This window comes from Argiope bruennichi, chromosome 10 (assembly GCF_947563725.1).
Source record: "Argiope bruennichi chromosome 10, qqArgBrue1.1, whole genome shotgun sequence".
Taxonomy (NCBI): domain Eukaryota; kingdom Metazoa; phylum Arthropoda; class Arachnida; order Araneae; family Araneidae; genus Argiope; species Argiope bruennichi.
The window spans coordinates 118,036,879-118,055,017 of NC_079160.1; the positions used below are offsets into that span (position 1 = coordinate 118,036,879).

Consider the following 18,139-nt stretch of genomic DNA (forward strand, 5'->3'; position numbering starts at 1 on the left):
TCTCACTATTAGATCTTTCGTGAAAAAAAAAAGAAATTCATCAGTGGCTTGTGGTTAATACATGAGTATCGAAGTATATTTTATACTAATTTATTTATCTGTGGATTTCTAGAAAATATTTTGAATTTTATTTAAGCTGCAACAGCATAATGGAGCTTGAAAAGTTACGGAGAGATAAAAAAAATTCAGCCCTGGTAGATCTCTACGAAAATACATGAATAATAGAAAAATTTATATCACAATATCCACCACTTTATCGCAATATCAAATATACTTGTATAGATATTTCAAGGGTATTAAAGTGTAGGCAATTGCAATAAATACAACGAATTAATAAAAATATAAATATATTTGTTATACTTTCAATATTAAGAATCATCATTCTAATGATGATAATTGAAACACAATTCTGTTGGAGAAATCTTAAGCCATCATAAACAAGAAACACAACAATAAGTATTGAATACATGAAATGAGAAACTTGTTGTTCAATTGCTTTTGCAGTACAAGACGCAAAATCTTTTATTAAATGTTACATATTTTCAGTGTGTTTCAGATTCACTTGGAGCATCGCAGTTAATGTCAACATCCATCCTTGCTGGCACGGTCGTGTTCTTTCCAGTAACTGGATCGGCGCAGTGACAATAGCCTGTAGAATAATGACATTGTTTTTTCATAAACGTTCCATCCGCTTCGCACTGGGGTATGTAGCCGCCAATCAGATCTAGAAAATAATATTGGATCCTTAATTTCCCTTGATGCATTTACTAATAAATAGAAAATTTCTACCTTTTGAAAATTTTGCTGTTTCAAATTTAGATTTTCAAAAAATAATATATAGTTTACTTAGTGTGATAGTAGCATAACTAAAAAAAAAAACCTCTGGTTGTTACTTGGAGGAATATACCATAGTAATATACCTAACCATAGTGAGCAGACAACACTCTAGTTGTCTGCACACTATGTCTAGATGCCAGCCCATAGGCACATTCCAAATTTTTTATATAAAAAATCAATGAGCTAAGCTCAAATTATAATCTAACTTGTTGAGAATTTGAAATACAGCGTTTTCATGCACATTAAAGTTCAAATGATTAAACATACAAAATAAACTGACATTTTAGATTTACGTTTGATATACAGGGTGGTTAAAATGGTACTCAGAGACTCGTAGTTCAATTAGTATTGAACGAATTCAATTTAAACTTCAGATATATGTTATTTAGACCATAGAGTCAAAGTTTCTTAAAAAAAATATTTTGAATTTTTGCCAATTGATGGCGCTACTCTACTTAAAATCCTATGTTAATGAGTAGCTCATTTCATTTCGCTCTAAAAGCGATACGAGTGGTCCAATAAAATATTCACCCATAAAGAACAGAAAACAATATTCCTAAACTCTTTTATCAGAATGCGAGCAATGCTGCAGTAGCATTTCATGCTTACAGGTGTGTAAAAGACTCAAACTAAAGACCCACGTTTGTAAGTGCAATTAAAGGTATGATGCGGAAGTTTGAAGAAACCGATTTCTAAGATGTGGCATTGCGAAGAGGACGCCGTTAGATGGAGACAGCAATTGTGGAAGAAATTCCAGTTGCAACAACTGAGGCATCTGCGAGTTTCTTTATTTGCTACTGTAAATGGCCATTCAACAACACTGGAAATTCCGTATGCAGCCATGCGTATGAATTTTCGCAAAATTCTGAAGTTGTACCCTTACAAGATGTAATGGTACAACTTCATAATGTAAATTCTTTTAATACAAGAATTGGAATCACAAGATACAAAAATACAAATGAATGAGTATTGGCCATCATATATCTAATGGACAGACGAGGCTCATTTTCACTTAGATGGTGCTGTGAACGCACAGAACTGCCTCATAAAGGCTTCCACCAATCCTCCTGCCATGCAACAACAGACGCTACAAGTCCCTCATGCACACATACTATGAATTTCATTGTCGTCCTGTACTTCTTCGAAGAAACCATAGTGCACGGGCCCATTAGGTGTACTGTCACCAGTGACCGATACAGCAGTCTCCTGGATTATCATGTTGTATGTAGTGTTAATTTAAGACAGTACAACTGGTCATACGGCAAGAAGAGTAAAAAAATATGATTCGAAGTCATTCACTGATGAAAGTCTCAATTCGAGAATTATCTTATTATTCGAGAATTTATCAAGGACGTATAACCAACAAAGCGGACTTAAAAGACAGCATCGTTACATATGTCTCCTTCATTCCTTGTTCGGCCGTTAATAATGTGGTGGTACGTTTTCAGCATATTAGGCATAGAACACAAAGATGTGTAAATAAATAAATTAGTCTGTTACACAATAATAATAACCGATAATCTGTAATTATAAAATATTCTGTCTGTTTGTTTTTGAGTTTTCATCCCTCTTTTTATTTCGTTACAGCATCATGTGTTGCCACAGTCTCAAACTTCTTTTTTCAGACGGGGGCTTTGGTTTCATGATTGGAGTAACAAATATATGAAGTTTCAATCTAATAAAATTTACTTTTAAAAACACACTTGTGCTTATACACTTAACGAATAATTTTAACACTTTTTTTTCTAAATTTTAGTCGTTAATTTATTATTTATTATGGTAAATATTATAGAAAGCTGAAATCATTTTTTTATTTATAAAGAGTTAAATTCTTTTAAATTAAATTTAAATCTAAATTTGTGTATTTCATATCAGCTAAAGAAATGCGATCGAATAAAATTTCAAAATTATAGAACGACAGGAAGGCTGAGAAAGGTCGGTTATAAAATGTAAATTTTAATACCAGAAATGAAATCATGTAAAATAAATGTTTGAAAAAATTAATTCATTGAATGAATTTTAATGAAATGCAAATCTAAATTAAATCAACTAAATTCTTTGAAATGCTTATGATTAGTTACCTGAATTCTCTTCCTCGTCTTTTGTCGCCAAGCATTGGCATCCTTTTATGTTTGTGGAAGGCTTGTTGATCATGGAGCCATCTTTTCGGACACACACGCATTGCTCACTGTGGTCATAGCACTGCTTGGATTGAAGATTGCCATTTTCATCACATTTGGGTGTGATTCCCATCATAAACAATCTCAAACTATTCATTCCATTTTTTTGCATACAGTTTGTCATTTTTGCATCTCCTTGGGATTAAAGAAAAAGAAACTTACTTACACATAAAACTTTTTAACAACATTAGCAGAAGCATTGAAAAACTGATTTGGGTAGTTATCAAGAAAAATAAATAAAATTTTATATTATTTAAATATAAGGTATTTGTTATTACGATCAATGATCTTTATGTTTCCACTTAGGAATTTTACCTTCAGCTTAAAATTTAGAAAAACGCTTTTGATATTTTGAAAAGAAGAGTAAAATGATTCTGCAGCACTGCCCCGAAATAAATTAACCCTTAATAGTCATAAGTAAACTCTCAGGTGACAACAGTGCTTGGTTGCTGCGGTCGTACGTCACCAGAGCCGTGATAAGATGCAACTTGACGAAACTGAATGCGGGCAAGATTTAAACATCAACAGCTTAGTAGTAGACATCTCCATGTTATATCACCGCCTTTTGTACTCAGTTTTTAATATAGTGAGCCCAAAATGAAAAAAGAAAATTTTATAAATTTTGTTAGTAGTAGTGAATGTTTTGAAAACGATTCTCAAAGTGATTTTTATTCCAATGACGGGACTTGAAGTGACATTTTGAAACTGTGTACAATCTTTATGATGAAAATAGTTATGTCACTAATTAAGAATTTATGCGAATGTTAAACAGTGTGTTATAGACAGTCATCAATAACAAACAAAGAGGGGATATTGGAAGGAAAACTTCAGACCATGCAACTTGATGCAAAAGGAAAATATAATATAATATCAGCTCCTCTCAAAACTTCTGCTTTCAATTTTTCAAATTCATATTTGATGTTTTTTTAAGCTAACCATTTTCACACATATCATTAGTTTCCACCGTGTAGGATGATTAAAGTTACAAACTACTAATTTACATTATTAAGAAATTTTCCTTAAAAAAAAAGTTAGGGCCAAAAAACATATCGTCTGAAAACTTTTAACAAATGCAGTGTATTCCATTGTAATGGTTCCAGTGTATGTCTCTAGCAAGCACATGTTCTTTCCATCCTTTATTCATATTTGTTCTGTCACATTCAATAGGCTCTGTAAACCTTTTCTTTTCTGTTTTTTTTCTGTAAATTTGCTGATACCTTGAGTTATTGTAATTCCTTTTATTTGCATACTTGCATATTTTTAAATCTGCAAATAAATATCGAGTAAAATTGATTGTTACGATATTTTCACGATTTTGTTCAGCATTTAGAATATCGAATAACATCATGGAGATATCGTACAGTATTCTTTACTAACAGGAGCAAACGAAGTAAAGATAAACCTATCAAGCTTAAAACATTATCATGTCATAGTATATCAGACTAGAAATTCGAAACTCGCTTACTTTTTTATGCTAGTGATACTATAGTTCTTTATGTAGTGGTAAAAGTGTGATTTCTCATCAAATAAACTAAGTAGAGTTGATACGCAGAAAGTTTCAGAAATTTTCTCATTATCTTACTTTTCTAAGACATCATATCAAAGTCTTTTTCAAATCCATTTAGTTATCTAAACTGTAAACTATGATATCAAGAAACGAATCAATGACTTACTTGGATATTTCGAAAATACTTTTATTAAATAGATACACATGCTTAAAAGAAGGAATTTAGAGTTTTGGAATAATACTTACCTCTGGTAGTTTGTTGTGCCCTGTTGTGCTGATATCTGATCATGAGGCGGATAGTAGGGTCTATAACGAAATGTCAAAATTTAATTTTCAGTAATTATGAAAGTCATCAATATATATAAAATGCTAACGTACGTGGCACATAAATCATTCTTATTATTTTTCTTTGAGTGGTGTACTGACTAGCTCCCTCTATCTGCAAACTCAAAAAGAAAGAGCAGAACGAGAGAAGCCTTGATGGAGTGACGTGAAAATGTTATTGTGTGTGATGTGTTTCGAAGAATATGTCCCTCTGTTAACAAACGCCTCATTTAAATGCTGAAACCACTTCATATATGTGTACTTGTGATGTGTGTAATTAATTACCTATTAAAAAAATATTGCACTAAAAGGTTGTTGACTATTATTGCTCTTAAGAGACGTCACAGTGGCAACAGTTCAGATGTAAACGAACCGTCACACCAACGCTTCAGACTCTGCAATGGGCGGTTTCCTTTTACATTTGCACTTAATTGAAGCTTTTCTTAGCTAATTATCGGATATATAAAAGATTATAAGAAATTTCCGGGAAACGGCTCTCCATCACTTGAATCTAAATTCAGACAAAGGAAAAAAATGTAAAAGAAACCAAGATTATAGAAATAGATATCAAACAAAGTTTAGTAGAGTGCGAAAATAGGCTTAACCATCCTCAGATGAATAAAGCTATGACTTTTCTATAGAAATAAATATATTTCAAAACTATTATCTCACGAAAATGGTGTTTGGCATTGCCTTAAAGTTCAAAAAATTGTCTTTTTAATGGTATCAATTTCATTTCCGTATAATTGTCTTTTTTTAATTTGTAATATTTTTTTTAAAAAATCATTGGATACATATTCTGTATTTAATACTATTATAAAATTCAACCTCTTCCATGAAAGCACTCAACCATGTTCTTTTGCCAATGTTAAATTTAACATTTAAAAAATAATTGAGTTTTTTTTTTCGGATTTTTTTTTTTAAACAGAATTTTCACTCTTGCTCTTATTTCGTATATACATATATACTTTTTCATACTCGTAAATGCATATTCACTTTTTAATTCGTAGCCTTATAGTACAATGTTTTATATGTATAATTTATAGTACACGATTTATAGTGATACATAGTGATTTATGGTTTATGATTGAGTTAAAGTTGTGCTTTGCAGTGGTTACAAGTAATAAGTTGAACATATTAATCGCTTAGCGGCCTTAAAAGGTCAATAATTTAGGTGAACAAACTGATCGCAAAAGACAGCTAGTTTTATTTTAAACCAATAATATATACGAAATTGACTTCAAAGTAGAGGTCTTACAAAAATTGCATTGCAATAGTTCTCTTGACTTTATTTGGGGAAAAAACACAACCGAGTTTGGGAATGGACAAATCCATCCCAAAGAAGCTGGAAAGGACTGGAATTGGAATTTTGATTTCCACTTTAACTCCCTTATTATTGAAAATAAAATGATAATTTCAATTAAGTGAATTATTTATTCATCATAATGAACAAACTTTGCACTGAAAGTTTTTTAATTGTTTCAATTGCTTCGAAATTACGAGTGACTGAAAAACTGATTTTCAGCCTGTAACTTCAACTGTCTTTTAACCATTGCATCTGACAACTCGATAAGAAGTTCTCATTCCTTACTTTCTCGCCGGCTGTAGTTCATCCGCACGCATTTGATTTCCACTTTAACTCCCTTATTATTGAAAATAAAATGATAATTTCAATTAAGTGAATTATTTATTCATCATAATGAACAAACTTTGCACTGAAAGTTTTTTAATTGTTTCAATTGCTTCGAAATTACGAGTGACTGAAAAACTGATTTTCAGCCTGTAACTTCAACTGTCTTTTAACCATTGCATCTGACAACTCGATAAGAAGTTCTCATTCCTTACTTTCTCGCCGGCTGTAGTTCATCCGCACGCATTTGATTGATATGAAATTAGAGAAAGAAATCATGTTTTTGTGTCCTTATATACACTGTACAAAAAAGATTGTAAAATTACGTAAAATAAAAATTATTTTATGAAATTTACTCTTTATTACATGGATGTGATAAAGTGCAAACAAAAAAAATATTTAACATCTTAACAATTCGTATGTGTATAAACACAATAATTAAAACACTAAAAACAATGTTATAAAATATAAACATATTTTGACAAAATTCAGTGAAAGAAAAAAGTGCTTGGTGATAAAATAGGTACCTTAAAAAAAGCTTTCATTTTTCTAGCTTTAAAATTCTGTAAGATTATTTTTTATTCAGTAATATATAATGAAAATTTTAAATTAATTTTTAATTAAATTAATTCGATTAATTTTTTAATAAAATATTTTACCATAAAGTTTAGAAACCCTTTCTTAAGAAGAACTTACTATTTAGGAAACCCTCTGGTAAATTATTTGGTAAATCAAAGTCTAAATCATCGTTCTCTTGGCCATTGAAGGTCATTCTTTCCATATGCATGCCATCTGGAATTTACAAATTGCTTATTATATATATATATATATATATATTATAACATAAAAATGAATGAAATTATATAATTTACTTACCTGTGCCTGTTTCCTGATTCATTTTTAATTTTTTTGCAATAGCAACAAATACCTATAAAAATAATGAATCAAAACAATTTTTTTTTAAATACTGGCATGAATTACAAAATTATAAACATTCTTTAATCATGCAGAAAATAATACAAGGTGAACTAATTATTAATGTTTCATCCTTTCTTGCATGTATGACCCTCATTTTGTAGAGAAAACGAGGAACTATATTGCACAGGCCAATAAAGTCGATTCAGTCATAAGATCTTTAACTCCTTATAATATTAAAAAAATTAATAAAAGAACATATTCTGATTTTATATCCTGTCATTAAAAAAAATATTAATCTATACAGAAACTAAAAACATAATTTTAAAATATTGGAAAATTCTCATTTAACTAACGATTTTACCAGCCTCATTTTCGAAATTTTGTGAAAAGAAACTAACCTTCTATCAACTAATCACCATTCAATTCCTAATTTATTTTTTGTTCTAACAAGCATAAATATGGGATTTCTTGCCTATACATGAAGTCGAAAAAAGACAGAACTGTACGCAACTATAAGAGTTTTTTTCCCCCCTTCCAATTCTAATTGAAGAAGATGGTGGTGCGTATTAAGTGACTTATGAAATATGAAAATATCAATTCTGGTTATCTAAATTATTGTTAAGAAAAAAACAACATAATTTAAAAAACTTAAACAACAATCCTGAGAGAGAGTGAGAAATAAAAATTAAATTATGAATGAGGAAATAAACAATATATGTAAGGTTACGAATTTGCAATATTACTTTCCAGTGCAGTTAGTATCATAATAAGGAACTATACAGACAGCACTGACTGACGCTGAATAGATGTTGGGTCAGTTACCATTGTCCTGGGGAAAAATTTTAGAAATTAATAGATACATCAGGAAACCTTTCATTAAGTTTCTATGCCCATGTTTTAGGAACTTTAAAAGGCCAAGGGATAAATCTGGAATCGGACAGTATGGAATCAGGGCTAAATCGAACATTGGAATAGTAGTGAGTTGGCATTCGATTTCAAATTAAGTGAGTAACAAACGTTTAGCAGGCTTGAAAAGTCGTGGGAAGTCTCTCTCCTGCGAATGCTCTCTGAGAGCCTTGTATTATTGTTATAATCATTTATTACCAATGTATATATATATATATATATATATATATATATCAGATATATAAATGAATGAAGACAATTATTTCAGCGCTCACATGTGAAATATTCCACTCTAGTTTTGAAGTCCATTGCGTATCTTGTAAGAGGAAAAGTGGTGTAACATCATAACGAATAACAAGAAAATGTTTGACTAAATTTTAGATGATATGAGCAGTTATGTTTGTCATGGATTATCACGATAATTGATTCTGTTTGATCAGAGATAATTTCTCATATTTGAGGAATTATCTATACTAATAATTAAATGAATTCGCATTTGTATTAGACCTATGCAGTTCAAGTCATTTGCCATTTAAATACCACATTTGGCATATACATACATAGTTTGGATATTAGAAATGTGCGTACCTTAGCAATGGATTTTGGAAACATTAATTGGAATTAAAAATGAATAAAAACTAGATGAGATTGCTGAATATTTTGGAATATTACTCGAAAAATATTTTTGTAAAAAAAATGTCGTGTCATTTTAAAAATCAAAATAATCTCTTTAAAGATAACTATTTAGTTAATGAGAAAATGTTTCCTTAATTTTGGCATTTCTTAGAAATATTTTTTTTAGTTCACAATGACAGCTCTTTAGTCCATTGTTGCATTGTAATTTAAATCGATTTCATTGCTTTATCCATTGTTTAATAATTTGATTTTATTTCATTATAAATATTGAGGAAGAAAAATTCTTTTTAATGTCTTTAATTCATTTGGTCTACCCCAAGACGACCCACCTACCCGAAAGGGTGTAAGATCTTGAAGGTGGCCGGTGAGAACTTTTAATTTATTTCAGGAATAAGAAAATGCAAGCGTCCTTTAAAGAACATATTATCCAAAAAGTAATTTTTTAATAGTATTTCTCATGACTGGTCGTGCTAATGACGGATGACGCTGACCTCTTATTCCCCTTGATGATATGCACTTATATTCCACTTCTCCTGGAGATCATAAAGGTAAAATTAGAATGTAAATATCTTTGCTAATAGAGATCTGTTTTTTTTATTTTTATTCTTTTAATTCTATTGAAGAAAATCCATTACTTTTGTAGAGAATAGAGAATTTGTAAATAGAGTACCTGTTTCAGCTCAAATTTTAATCTATAAATTAAGTATAATTTTAATGTCTAAATCTGCGACTGAGTCGTGGGGAAAGGACATCTTTAAAAAGATAATTTTAAAACTATGTACAGAATAAAAGTTTTTTAAGGAAGAAAAATGGGTGCAAGAAATTTTCTAATCCCTTTTACAAATCTTTTGTGTCATTTATGTCTTCTAAAAGTTGTGTTTAACTTTCACAAAACTATGGGTTTTATGTCATTAGCAATTTTCTGTTATAATTACACCCTTTAATTTTCTTTTACTTTCGGCAAGTTTTCTAGGAGCTATAGATCTCAAGTTTAGTTGACTTATCTTTCAGGCAAAATCTGTTCTCTATCATTGAATCATATTTTTGCTAATCTTGCGTTATTTGTTTCTATCCATATTTTCATTACCCTAACGATATTATTAATTTTTAGCTCCTTCTTTTGGTGAAGCCGTAGGATGTTTTATAAAATTAAAATTTTCAGTGCTCATTTGAAATCTGTTGGCATTAGATGGACGATTTACTTGTATGTGCACTACAAACGTAAGCCAAACAAACCAATTAAACAGTTTAATATTTTTTCATGCAATGTTAACACATCAGAAGTGGTTAAAAAGCAGACTTAGAAAGCATCCGACATATTCGCTGGCAGCTAAAGTGGACACTTAACAGCTTAACTAGCACATTTATAGAGCGAGGAATAATTATAAAGACGAATGAAACTGACTGCACAATACTATGCATCATTATATTGGAATCTAACCTTAGCAATATTTTCATTTCATCAGAAAACTATATTTTCATTTAGAACTATACTATTATCCTAAATGAATTTCCGCCATGAAGAAAGATGCAACTTCCAGTATGATCTATCAACTCATGCATCAGTAATTTTCAGCTCCATATATATATATATATATATATATATATATATATATATATATATATATATATATATATATATATATATATATATAGGGTGTTGCCGAATTCGACCGACAAACTCAGAGCAGTCATAGTAGGCATCAAGAGGGTAAAGAATCACCAGTCTGTAGTGTGAAAACTGAGGAGGTTTTAAAATATTCAAGAACAACTAAAATGTTTGCCGGTAAATATCGCTGCAACATCGGCACCGATGTTTACAGAAGGTATTGCAAAATTCAACCGAAAAATTCTGATGAGTGATAGTAAGGAAAAAGGAGATAAGAATTTCCAAAGAAATAAATATAAAATCGCAAACGGCAAATCTTTTTAATATAAGAAAGGAGACGATGGGAAACTTTTATAAAAATTACTCAATGTTGCGGCCGCGAAGGTCATTACATAACCGACAGCGAAGTTTAAAGGATCGCCGGACGCGCTCAAACATACCAAATGTGCTTGCGATTTTTCCAGTAGCGACGACGATCCATGCTACGAGATCTTCCACTGTCCAAAGGCGTCTAATAAGCAAGAGATTTCATGTGGCCCAGAAGAAGAAATCCAAGGAATTGAGGTCCGTTGAACGTGAAGGCCAATCAACAGGTCTGAGAAAATCCAGGAATAAAATTCTTCCAGGAAAGAGTGCATATTCCTGTGTGGCACCAAGCATCCAGCGTGCCGAACACTCAATTCAGCTGCAACTGATCGCGTGCTTGTCGTTGGGGTATCGGCAAAGCGCTACAAAACTCGGTTTTCTGTTTCAGGTGTGCGCACACTCCGTTCTTACCCTGCATTTGTCCCCAATATTTTAAAGGATCCTGTCTCCAGCAACCGTCGATCAGCATTTGCAAAGGTGCTGTGGTTTGGACAACGCCTACTTGGATATTGCTCTTGGTATGTTATTTGTGCTAGGCGTCCATTACCATCAGCTCGGCCATAAATTAAATCCATTTCCGCATATTCGTCATTCGTGAAATCAGAAATGTTGTTTACAAATGAAACTTATCGACTATCAATTCCGCACTGCTCTTTAATGAATACAAGCTGCTTTATACTCCTCGAACCATCAATTCTGCAATGCTCGCTGCTTTTATATTCCTCAAACTCCTGGAAAATTTACATACGAGAAAGCTTCTTCTTCTCGACCTCCTTGTTCCAAATCCTCGCATTCATAAGGTTATTCTTTTCGCCAGGCTAATTGTCCTTTCGATGTCTGTTTTTGAGAGTTTCACAGAATAAACGTCTCCTGCGACCCTATGTTTTATGATAATTTTCCCCCTCCTTCATGCCGACTATCACATCTCTAAATTTACCTTTCGAATTTGACAACATCCTCTGTAAACATCAATGCTGATGTTGCAGTGATGTTTCCCGACAAACATTTTAGTTTTTCTTGAAGATCAAAAAACCTCTTCAGTTTTCACACTACAGACTTATATCAAATTAAAGAGTTTAAAATTCTTTATATTTTAAAGATTTTATTTTTCTTAAAGTTTAAATATTTTTGAAGATGAGGGTTCTAAACTGCTTTTTCGTTTTCAATAATTCACGACCCCCTGGTTCATCAAATCGGCATGTTATTTACATGAAAAACAGCTTTTAAGAATGTGCTTTCACTTAAAAAAAATTCGTATTTGAAACACCATTTGCTATTTTTTTTTATTACTTTTTTACCGATTCCAGTAGTTCTCCGATTCCCTATATTTTTGCGATTTTCACCCCCTAAACGTCGTTTGGGACCCGATGCATAGTGATTCTTTCTAATTTGTAATAAAAACAAAGTTAAGAGAAAAAAATAGTATCAAAATTAAACCAAATAAAAATTATGAATTAAACAAGAATTCGTTTCATAATGCTTATTTTTTGGATTATTTACTTGTATATATATATATATATATATATATATATATATATATATATATATATATATATATATATATATATATATATACCGGGTGTTGCGGAATTCAACCGACAAATTCAGAGGGATGGAAGTAGGCATAAGGAGGATAAAGAAATCACCATACAACATGGATTTGTATGGTGTGCCAAACGACGTTGTTTAATTGGTGAAAATCGCAAAAATATAGAGTCGGAGAACTGTTGGAAACTGTAAAAAATTAATAAAAAAATAACAAATGGTGTTTCAACTATGAATTTTCTAAAGTGAAAGCACATTTTTAAAGGTTTTTTTATGCTGGTAGGAGGCGGATTTGATAATTTAGGGGATCGTAAATTACTGAGAAGGAGAAAGTAGTTTAGAACTCATCTTTGGAAAAATATTAAAACTTCAAGAAATACAAAAGCTTGGAAATGTAAAGAATTTTATATTCTATAATTTGATGTCAGTGTGCGGTGTGAGAACCGGAAAGTTTTAAAGATATTCAAGAAAAACTAAAATGGTAACCAGAAAAACATCGCTGCAACATCAGTACCGATGTTTGCAGAGAGCGTTGTGAAATGCGAAAAACAAATTCAGAAAAAGGATATTAGGCATTAAGTAGATGAAACCAGAAAACATAGGGTCGCATGTAGCGTTTATTCAGTGAAAATCGCAAAAACTGACGTCGAAAACACAATAAGTCTGGCGAAAAGAATGGCCCTATAAATGCGAGGATTAGGAACAAGGTAATCCAGAAGAAGTCTTCTCGTATGTAATTTTTAAAAGCGTTCGAGAAAAATAAAAGCAGCGAGCGAGTATTCATTAAAGAATATTGTAGAATTGTTGGTCGTTATACTTCATTCGCAAACAAGAAGTCAGGTTTCACGAATGTAACTAAATTGTGCTGGTACTACATCATGCATTGACCAAATTTTCTGGCGTACAGTTGTCGGCTTTCCTTGCAGTAAATCTGGAGGAACGTGCTGGAAGAAAACAAGATGCTTTTTGCCGCTGAGGCTTTCGGGCAGAAGATACGGTCCAAATAGATGAGTCTGCTCAGTTGTTAATATCAAACTTGTCTTGTACGTCCTACGAGATAGTGATGTGGGGATTTTTAAATGGCCAAATATTCGCATTGTGGGTGTTGAAGACACCTTATCTTGTAAAGCAGGCTTCATCTGAGAATAAAATTCTTACAGAAAAGTGTGCATCTTCCTGTGTGGCATCAAGCATCCAGCGTGCGAACTCCAGCCGATTTGCGATTTTCATTGAAAAACATTACTTATGTTTTCAGATAATTTTTCATCTACATAATACCTATCCTTTCATCTACATAATGCTTATCCTTGCTCATAATTTGTCTTTCGAATTTGAGAAGGCTCTTTGCGAACATCAGTAGTGATGTTGGGGCGATTTTTTCTGGTTCCCATTTTAGTTTTTCTTGAATATCTTAAAAACTCCCCAGTTCTCATACTTTTATCAAATTATAGGATATAAAATTCCTTACATTTTCAAGCTTTTATTTTTCTTCAAGTTTTAATATTTTTGCAAATATAGGTTCTAAACTACTTTTTCGTTTTCAGTCATTTGCGATCCCTTAGATGATCAATTGCACATGTTACCAGCATGAAAAAAAGACTTTTCGGAATGTGTTTTCACTTAAAAGAATTTCATAGCTGAAACACATTTGATTTTTTTAATTAATTTTTTACAGTTTCCAACAGTTCTTTGAATCTCTATATTTTTGCGATTTTCACCAATTAAACGTCGTTTGGGACCCCATGTTGTATGGCGATCTGATTATAGATTGGGATAATCTACGAAAAGTTTTTTTATTCCGTATAAAAATTTCTGGGAACAAAATCAATATAATGAGTCTATATGCTTAGGAGTATGAAGAATCAAACTTCTATTGATAAAAAATTCGATTACAGTACTTACCACAGCCAATACAATTAATGTTCTGAGCATGCTGGTATTCGGATTCTTCATGCTGCAAAAGAGAATTAAAAAATAACAGAGTATGAATTTTGTTAGTATGTATTTAACAAAAAAGAAATTAATATTTTAACAAATCAAAATATGCTTTTATTATATGTTAACTTTCCTAATGACCATTAATTAGTTAAAAGTTTATTTGTTATAGTTCTTTCTCTAGATTGTAATAAAGTTATGATAAGATTGCTTCTTAGCCAAAATGTAAATAATTTATAGATGAAATTTATGAAAAAATGGGGATTATAGCCAGATATTGTAGCTACACTAGGTGGCACAATATTTTGTGTAATACAATAAAACTTGAAATAACGGCAAACATATAGAATAATAATGTTTTGCATTATTGAAACAGTGTAAAATTGGAAAGTGATTTTATTATATTGTACAGAATTATACACTATAGTTTTCAGGCATTCCACAGCATTTTAATGATATAAATATTTTCAAAATGCGTAACGATTTCTCTTTAAAATCTTCTTAAGATTAGCAGCCAAGACCTTTCGACTTGCTCTTCGGTATTTAACTACTCCATCGAGGCGATCATTATCATCAAGGATATAAATATAGGTAACGGAGTGTCTTTTAAGGTATTCAGCTCTAGTTTCAAAGAGCTGTCCTTTCAATTCAAAAGACTTTTTATAATTTCATGAGTAGGATGTAATTTGAACTCCAAAAGGAATAAATAGATTTTGGTTCGGATCTAAGATTTGATTTTTGAATTCAATACAGAAGCTTAATTCAAAAGCATTTGAAACATGGGATTAAGAAAGTTAATACTTTTCCAAAAACTATTATAAGGTATTGAGTTTTAGTTTACAAACCTCAACATTTCAACATCAAAAAGATGGTAAAATAGCATTTTTTTTTGTATTAATTGTACTTAAATATTTCAAATTTAATGTTTACTATATATTTTACCTTAAATAAATAATCGAAGGAAGATCTATTAAATTTCATTATAACCGGGTGTTTTTTAAACTAGAAAGAATCAGAACCAGGATAAGTACAAAACTCTTCCAAGTTTCCCTTTACTGCAGGTAAAACGTATAAAAAATAATAAACTCTTATTCCGTGTTCCTAAATACAAAATTTTATCATCAGTGATGATTGTAGAATTTTCAGCTGTGTCATGATAGCAAGAATTAATGTTGTTAAATACAGAATATAGCATTAATAGTATAAACTCTTTGTCGGTCGAAAAGCATTATAAAGCAAGTAAAACAGTCGAAAAGCATTAATAGAGTAAACTCTTTGCTACATGTGTATATGCTGAAATAGCCCCAAAACCTTTTTTTTTAAATTTTTGTTTATCTCCAATTATTTTGAACTGATATGCCTGAAGTTTTATATCTGGACTTTCTCATTATGCAGAATCAGATAATATAATTTGAAAGTTGTGCAAAAATAAATATATAGATGGTCCCTTATGCGAATGCAGTTTGCATTTTTTTTTAAGATGACGTTCATCTAAATCGAATGACAGTTTTACCTTGAATTTAACTTCGATAGATTACGAGCAATAACAATTGTCCCGATACTTTTTCGACTGACTGCAAATATAATTTTTTTTTTGTTGATACTGTTCCTGAAAATATCGTTTTATCCGTGAGTACTGTGTTAGAATAAGGTTACCAAAAAAAAAAAGATATTACTAGGATTGTTCTATAAAACCGTAGAAATCTAAGATGTGGTATCTCTATAGTGTTCGGCTTTTGTATGAAGTGACGTCATTTTCAGATGGCGCTACTAGTTTATCATTTGATTTATCCCCTTTAGATATTTAATTTTGCTTTCATTTATCACAAAAATATAGTTTTTTTTTATTTTTAAAACTTTTTTCAGCTTTAATTATCACAATTTCGCAATACACAATTTATGTTTGTTCTTTAACGTCCGTGTATACTTCGTAACCGCATTTTTACTACTTTAATCGCACTCTTACAAATTAGGTTTCTCAAAGAATCTGTAAATATTATATAATTATTAGAATACAATTTTAAAATCAAGTTGCATTGTATTCATTGGATTTTACTACACATACAATAGCTTACAGAATATTTCAGTAATAGAATTCGTGATTGAATTACTTGGTACTACTTATTTTTTTTACTTTCATCTGCTGAAAATATCAACTACAGTTAGATTGCTTATAATCATATCCAAATTATTTGTTATTTGTAATTCCCGAAAGGTACAGTATAATTTTACATTCAGATATATCTGTGTAAGTGTTTTTTTTTTCTTATTTGATTCGGTTAAGTAACATGACTTTTAAAAGTTAGGTAGGAAAATATTTCATGTAATGATTAAACTTTTCCTTTAAGAGAAAGCGACCAAGAACGTTTAAAGCTGTTTACAAATAATCGAGAAGAAATTTTGACTCGTTTTGTTATAGCGAATAAATTTGGACAAATGTATGTCTGTATGTGACAATGAAGCAACCAAAAACAGCGTATTTTAGACGGTAATGCTGTCTTCTTCTTAAAATAAAAAACTTTATTTTAGCTGAAAAAATTCTGAAAATTAGTATTATTATCTGTTAAACTATAATCCTTTTAAATTTTGAGAAAAAGGATAAAAAAAGAATTCCGAGTATTATCATACTTTTTTCAGCGAAATGAAATCTTCTGACTTTATAGTTAGCAACCTAGTCTTCTCAAAGGAATAGTTGCTTATGAAGATTTTAGTTAATGATAGCCAATTTCGATATTTTTCAATCGAAAGTCGCATGGTTAAACCTTGTCCCCTAAGAATAAGATTAGTGAACCTGTTGTGAAACTCATAATACCTCGCGTCGCAATAAAATGTATTGTTTTGTTCTTTATTGTTTGAGTTAATTTGGAGTAACTCAAATGTTTGCTTAAAAATCGGCAGATTGTCGGAAATCAAGGGGCCGTTAATCTATAATAAATATCCTCAGAACGACAATATCCAGATTTGGCAAACTATGTTTTTATCTGGCAGGTCAGATTCGACGGACAAAAACATGAATGGGAGATTCTTGCAACTCTGGAGTTGAGAAGTCTTATGCTGCAGGAATAAGAATTGAAATGAACATCATGAATTTTGCATAATTTTGCAATGAAGATTGTGCCTTTTGTGATGTGCAAACTTAAGATATGCAATATAATGTGATTTCAGAGAACTTCGTGTCATGTATTGATTTTTCATATTCATTTTATTATTGAGAATGAGTTTTAAAATTTAGTTTTTCATTGATATTATTTCTATTTCCGAACAGCTGTTTTAAAAAATCATAACATCTTTATTTCTTGTATATCGTAAGAAAGTGTAGTAATCTTAAAAAAAAATTCGAACTCGAGATTTTGACGAATCTCCACGTTTAGACCTCCCTCCGTTCGAAAAGCCCATTTTTAGAAAATACCCTCTATCTGTCTGTGTCAAAGATAACTGAAAGACGCTGGACGGAGAAGATAACTAAAGCTTTGAGCTATACGATGAAATTTGGTATATTGAGTTAAAATCAAATTCGTAGATTTCTATCAAATTTTGAGCAAAATCTGTTGAGAGGAAGTATTTTTGTCTGGCTTTCCAAATATACGCACAATAACTGCAAAATAAAGATAACAGATTTAACATCTTTAGTATAGACGCCTTCAAAATTTTAACGAAATGCGGCAAGGGGATTTTGGTAAAATTTTGAACTAGGGATGAATCTCCGTCTGTCTGCTTTTTCAGAAATATTTCAATGCAATAACTCA

The 18,139-nt window shown here is 30.9% G+C and overlaps 1 protein-coding gene across 3 annotated transcripts in view; it reads right to left on the reverse strand.

Moving 5' to 3' along the window:
• Nucleotides 1-481: 481 nt before the first annotated feature.
• LOC129988459 (uncharacterized) overlaps nucleotides 482-18,139 on the reverse strand; it is a 31,397-nt gene continuing 13,739 nt past the window's right edge. For 2 of the 3 annotated variants that reach the window (XM_056096690.1, XM_056096691.1), the window contains exons 2-7: nucleotides 14,361-14,412; nucleotides 7,355-7,406; nucleotides 7,175-7,270; nucleotides 4,771-4,830; nucleotides 2,919-3,152; nucleotides 482-724 (exon numbers count right to left, since the gene is read on the reverse strand). In XM_056096690.1, the coding sequence (XP_055952665.1) occupies nucleotides 543-724; nucleotides 2,919-3,152; nucleotides 4,771-4,830; nucleotides 7,175-7,270; nucleotides 7,355-7,406; nucleotides 14,361-14,411 (675 nt within the window). In that variant the 5' untranslated portion in view covers nucleotide 14,412 and the 3' untranslated portion in view covers nucleotides 482-542. Of the gene's footprint in view, nucleotides 725-2,918; nucleotides 3,153-4,770; nucleotides 4,831-7,174; nucleotides 7,271-7,354; nucleotides 7,407-14,360; nucleotides 14,416-18,139 lie in introns of all 3 variants that reach the window. The other variant, XM_056096692.1, reaches the window with a different exon arrangement.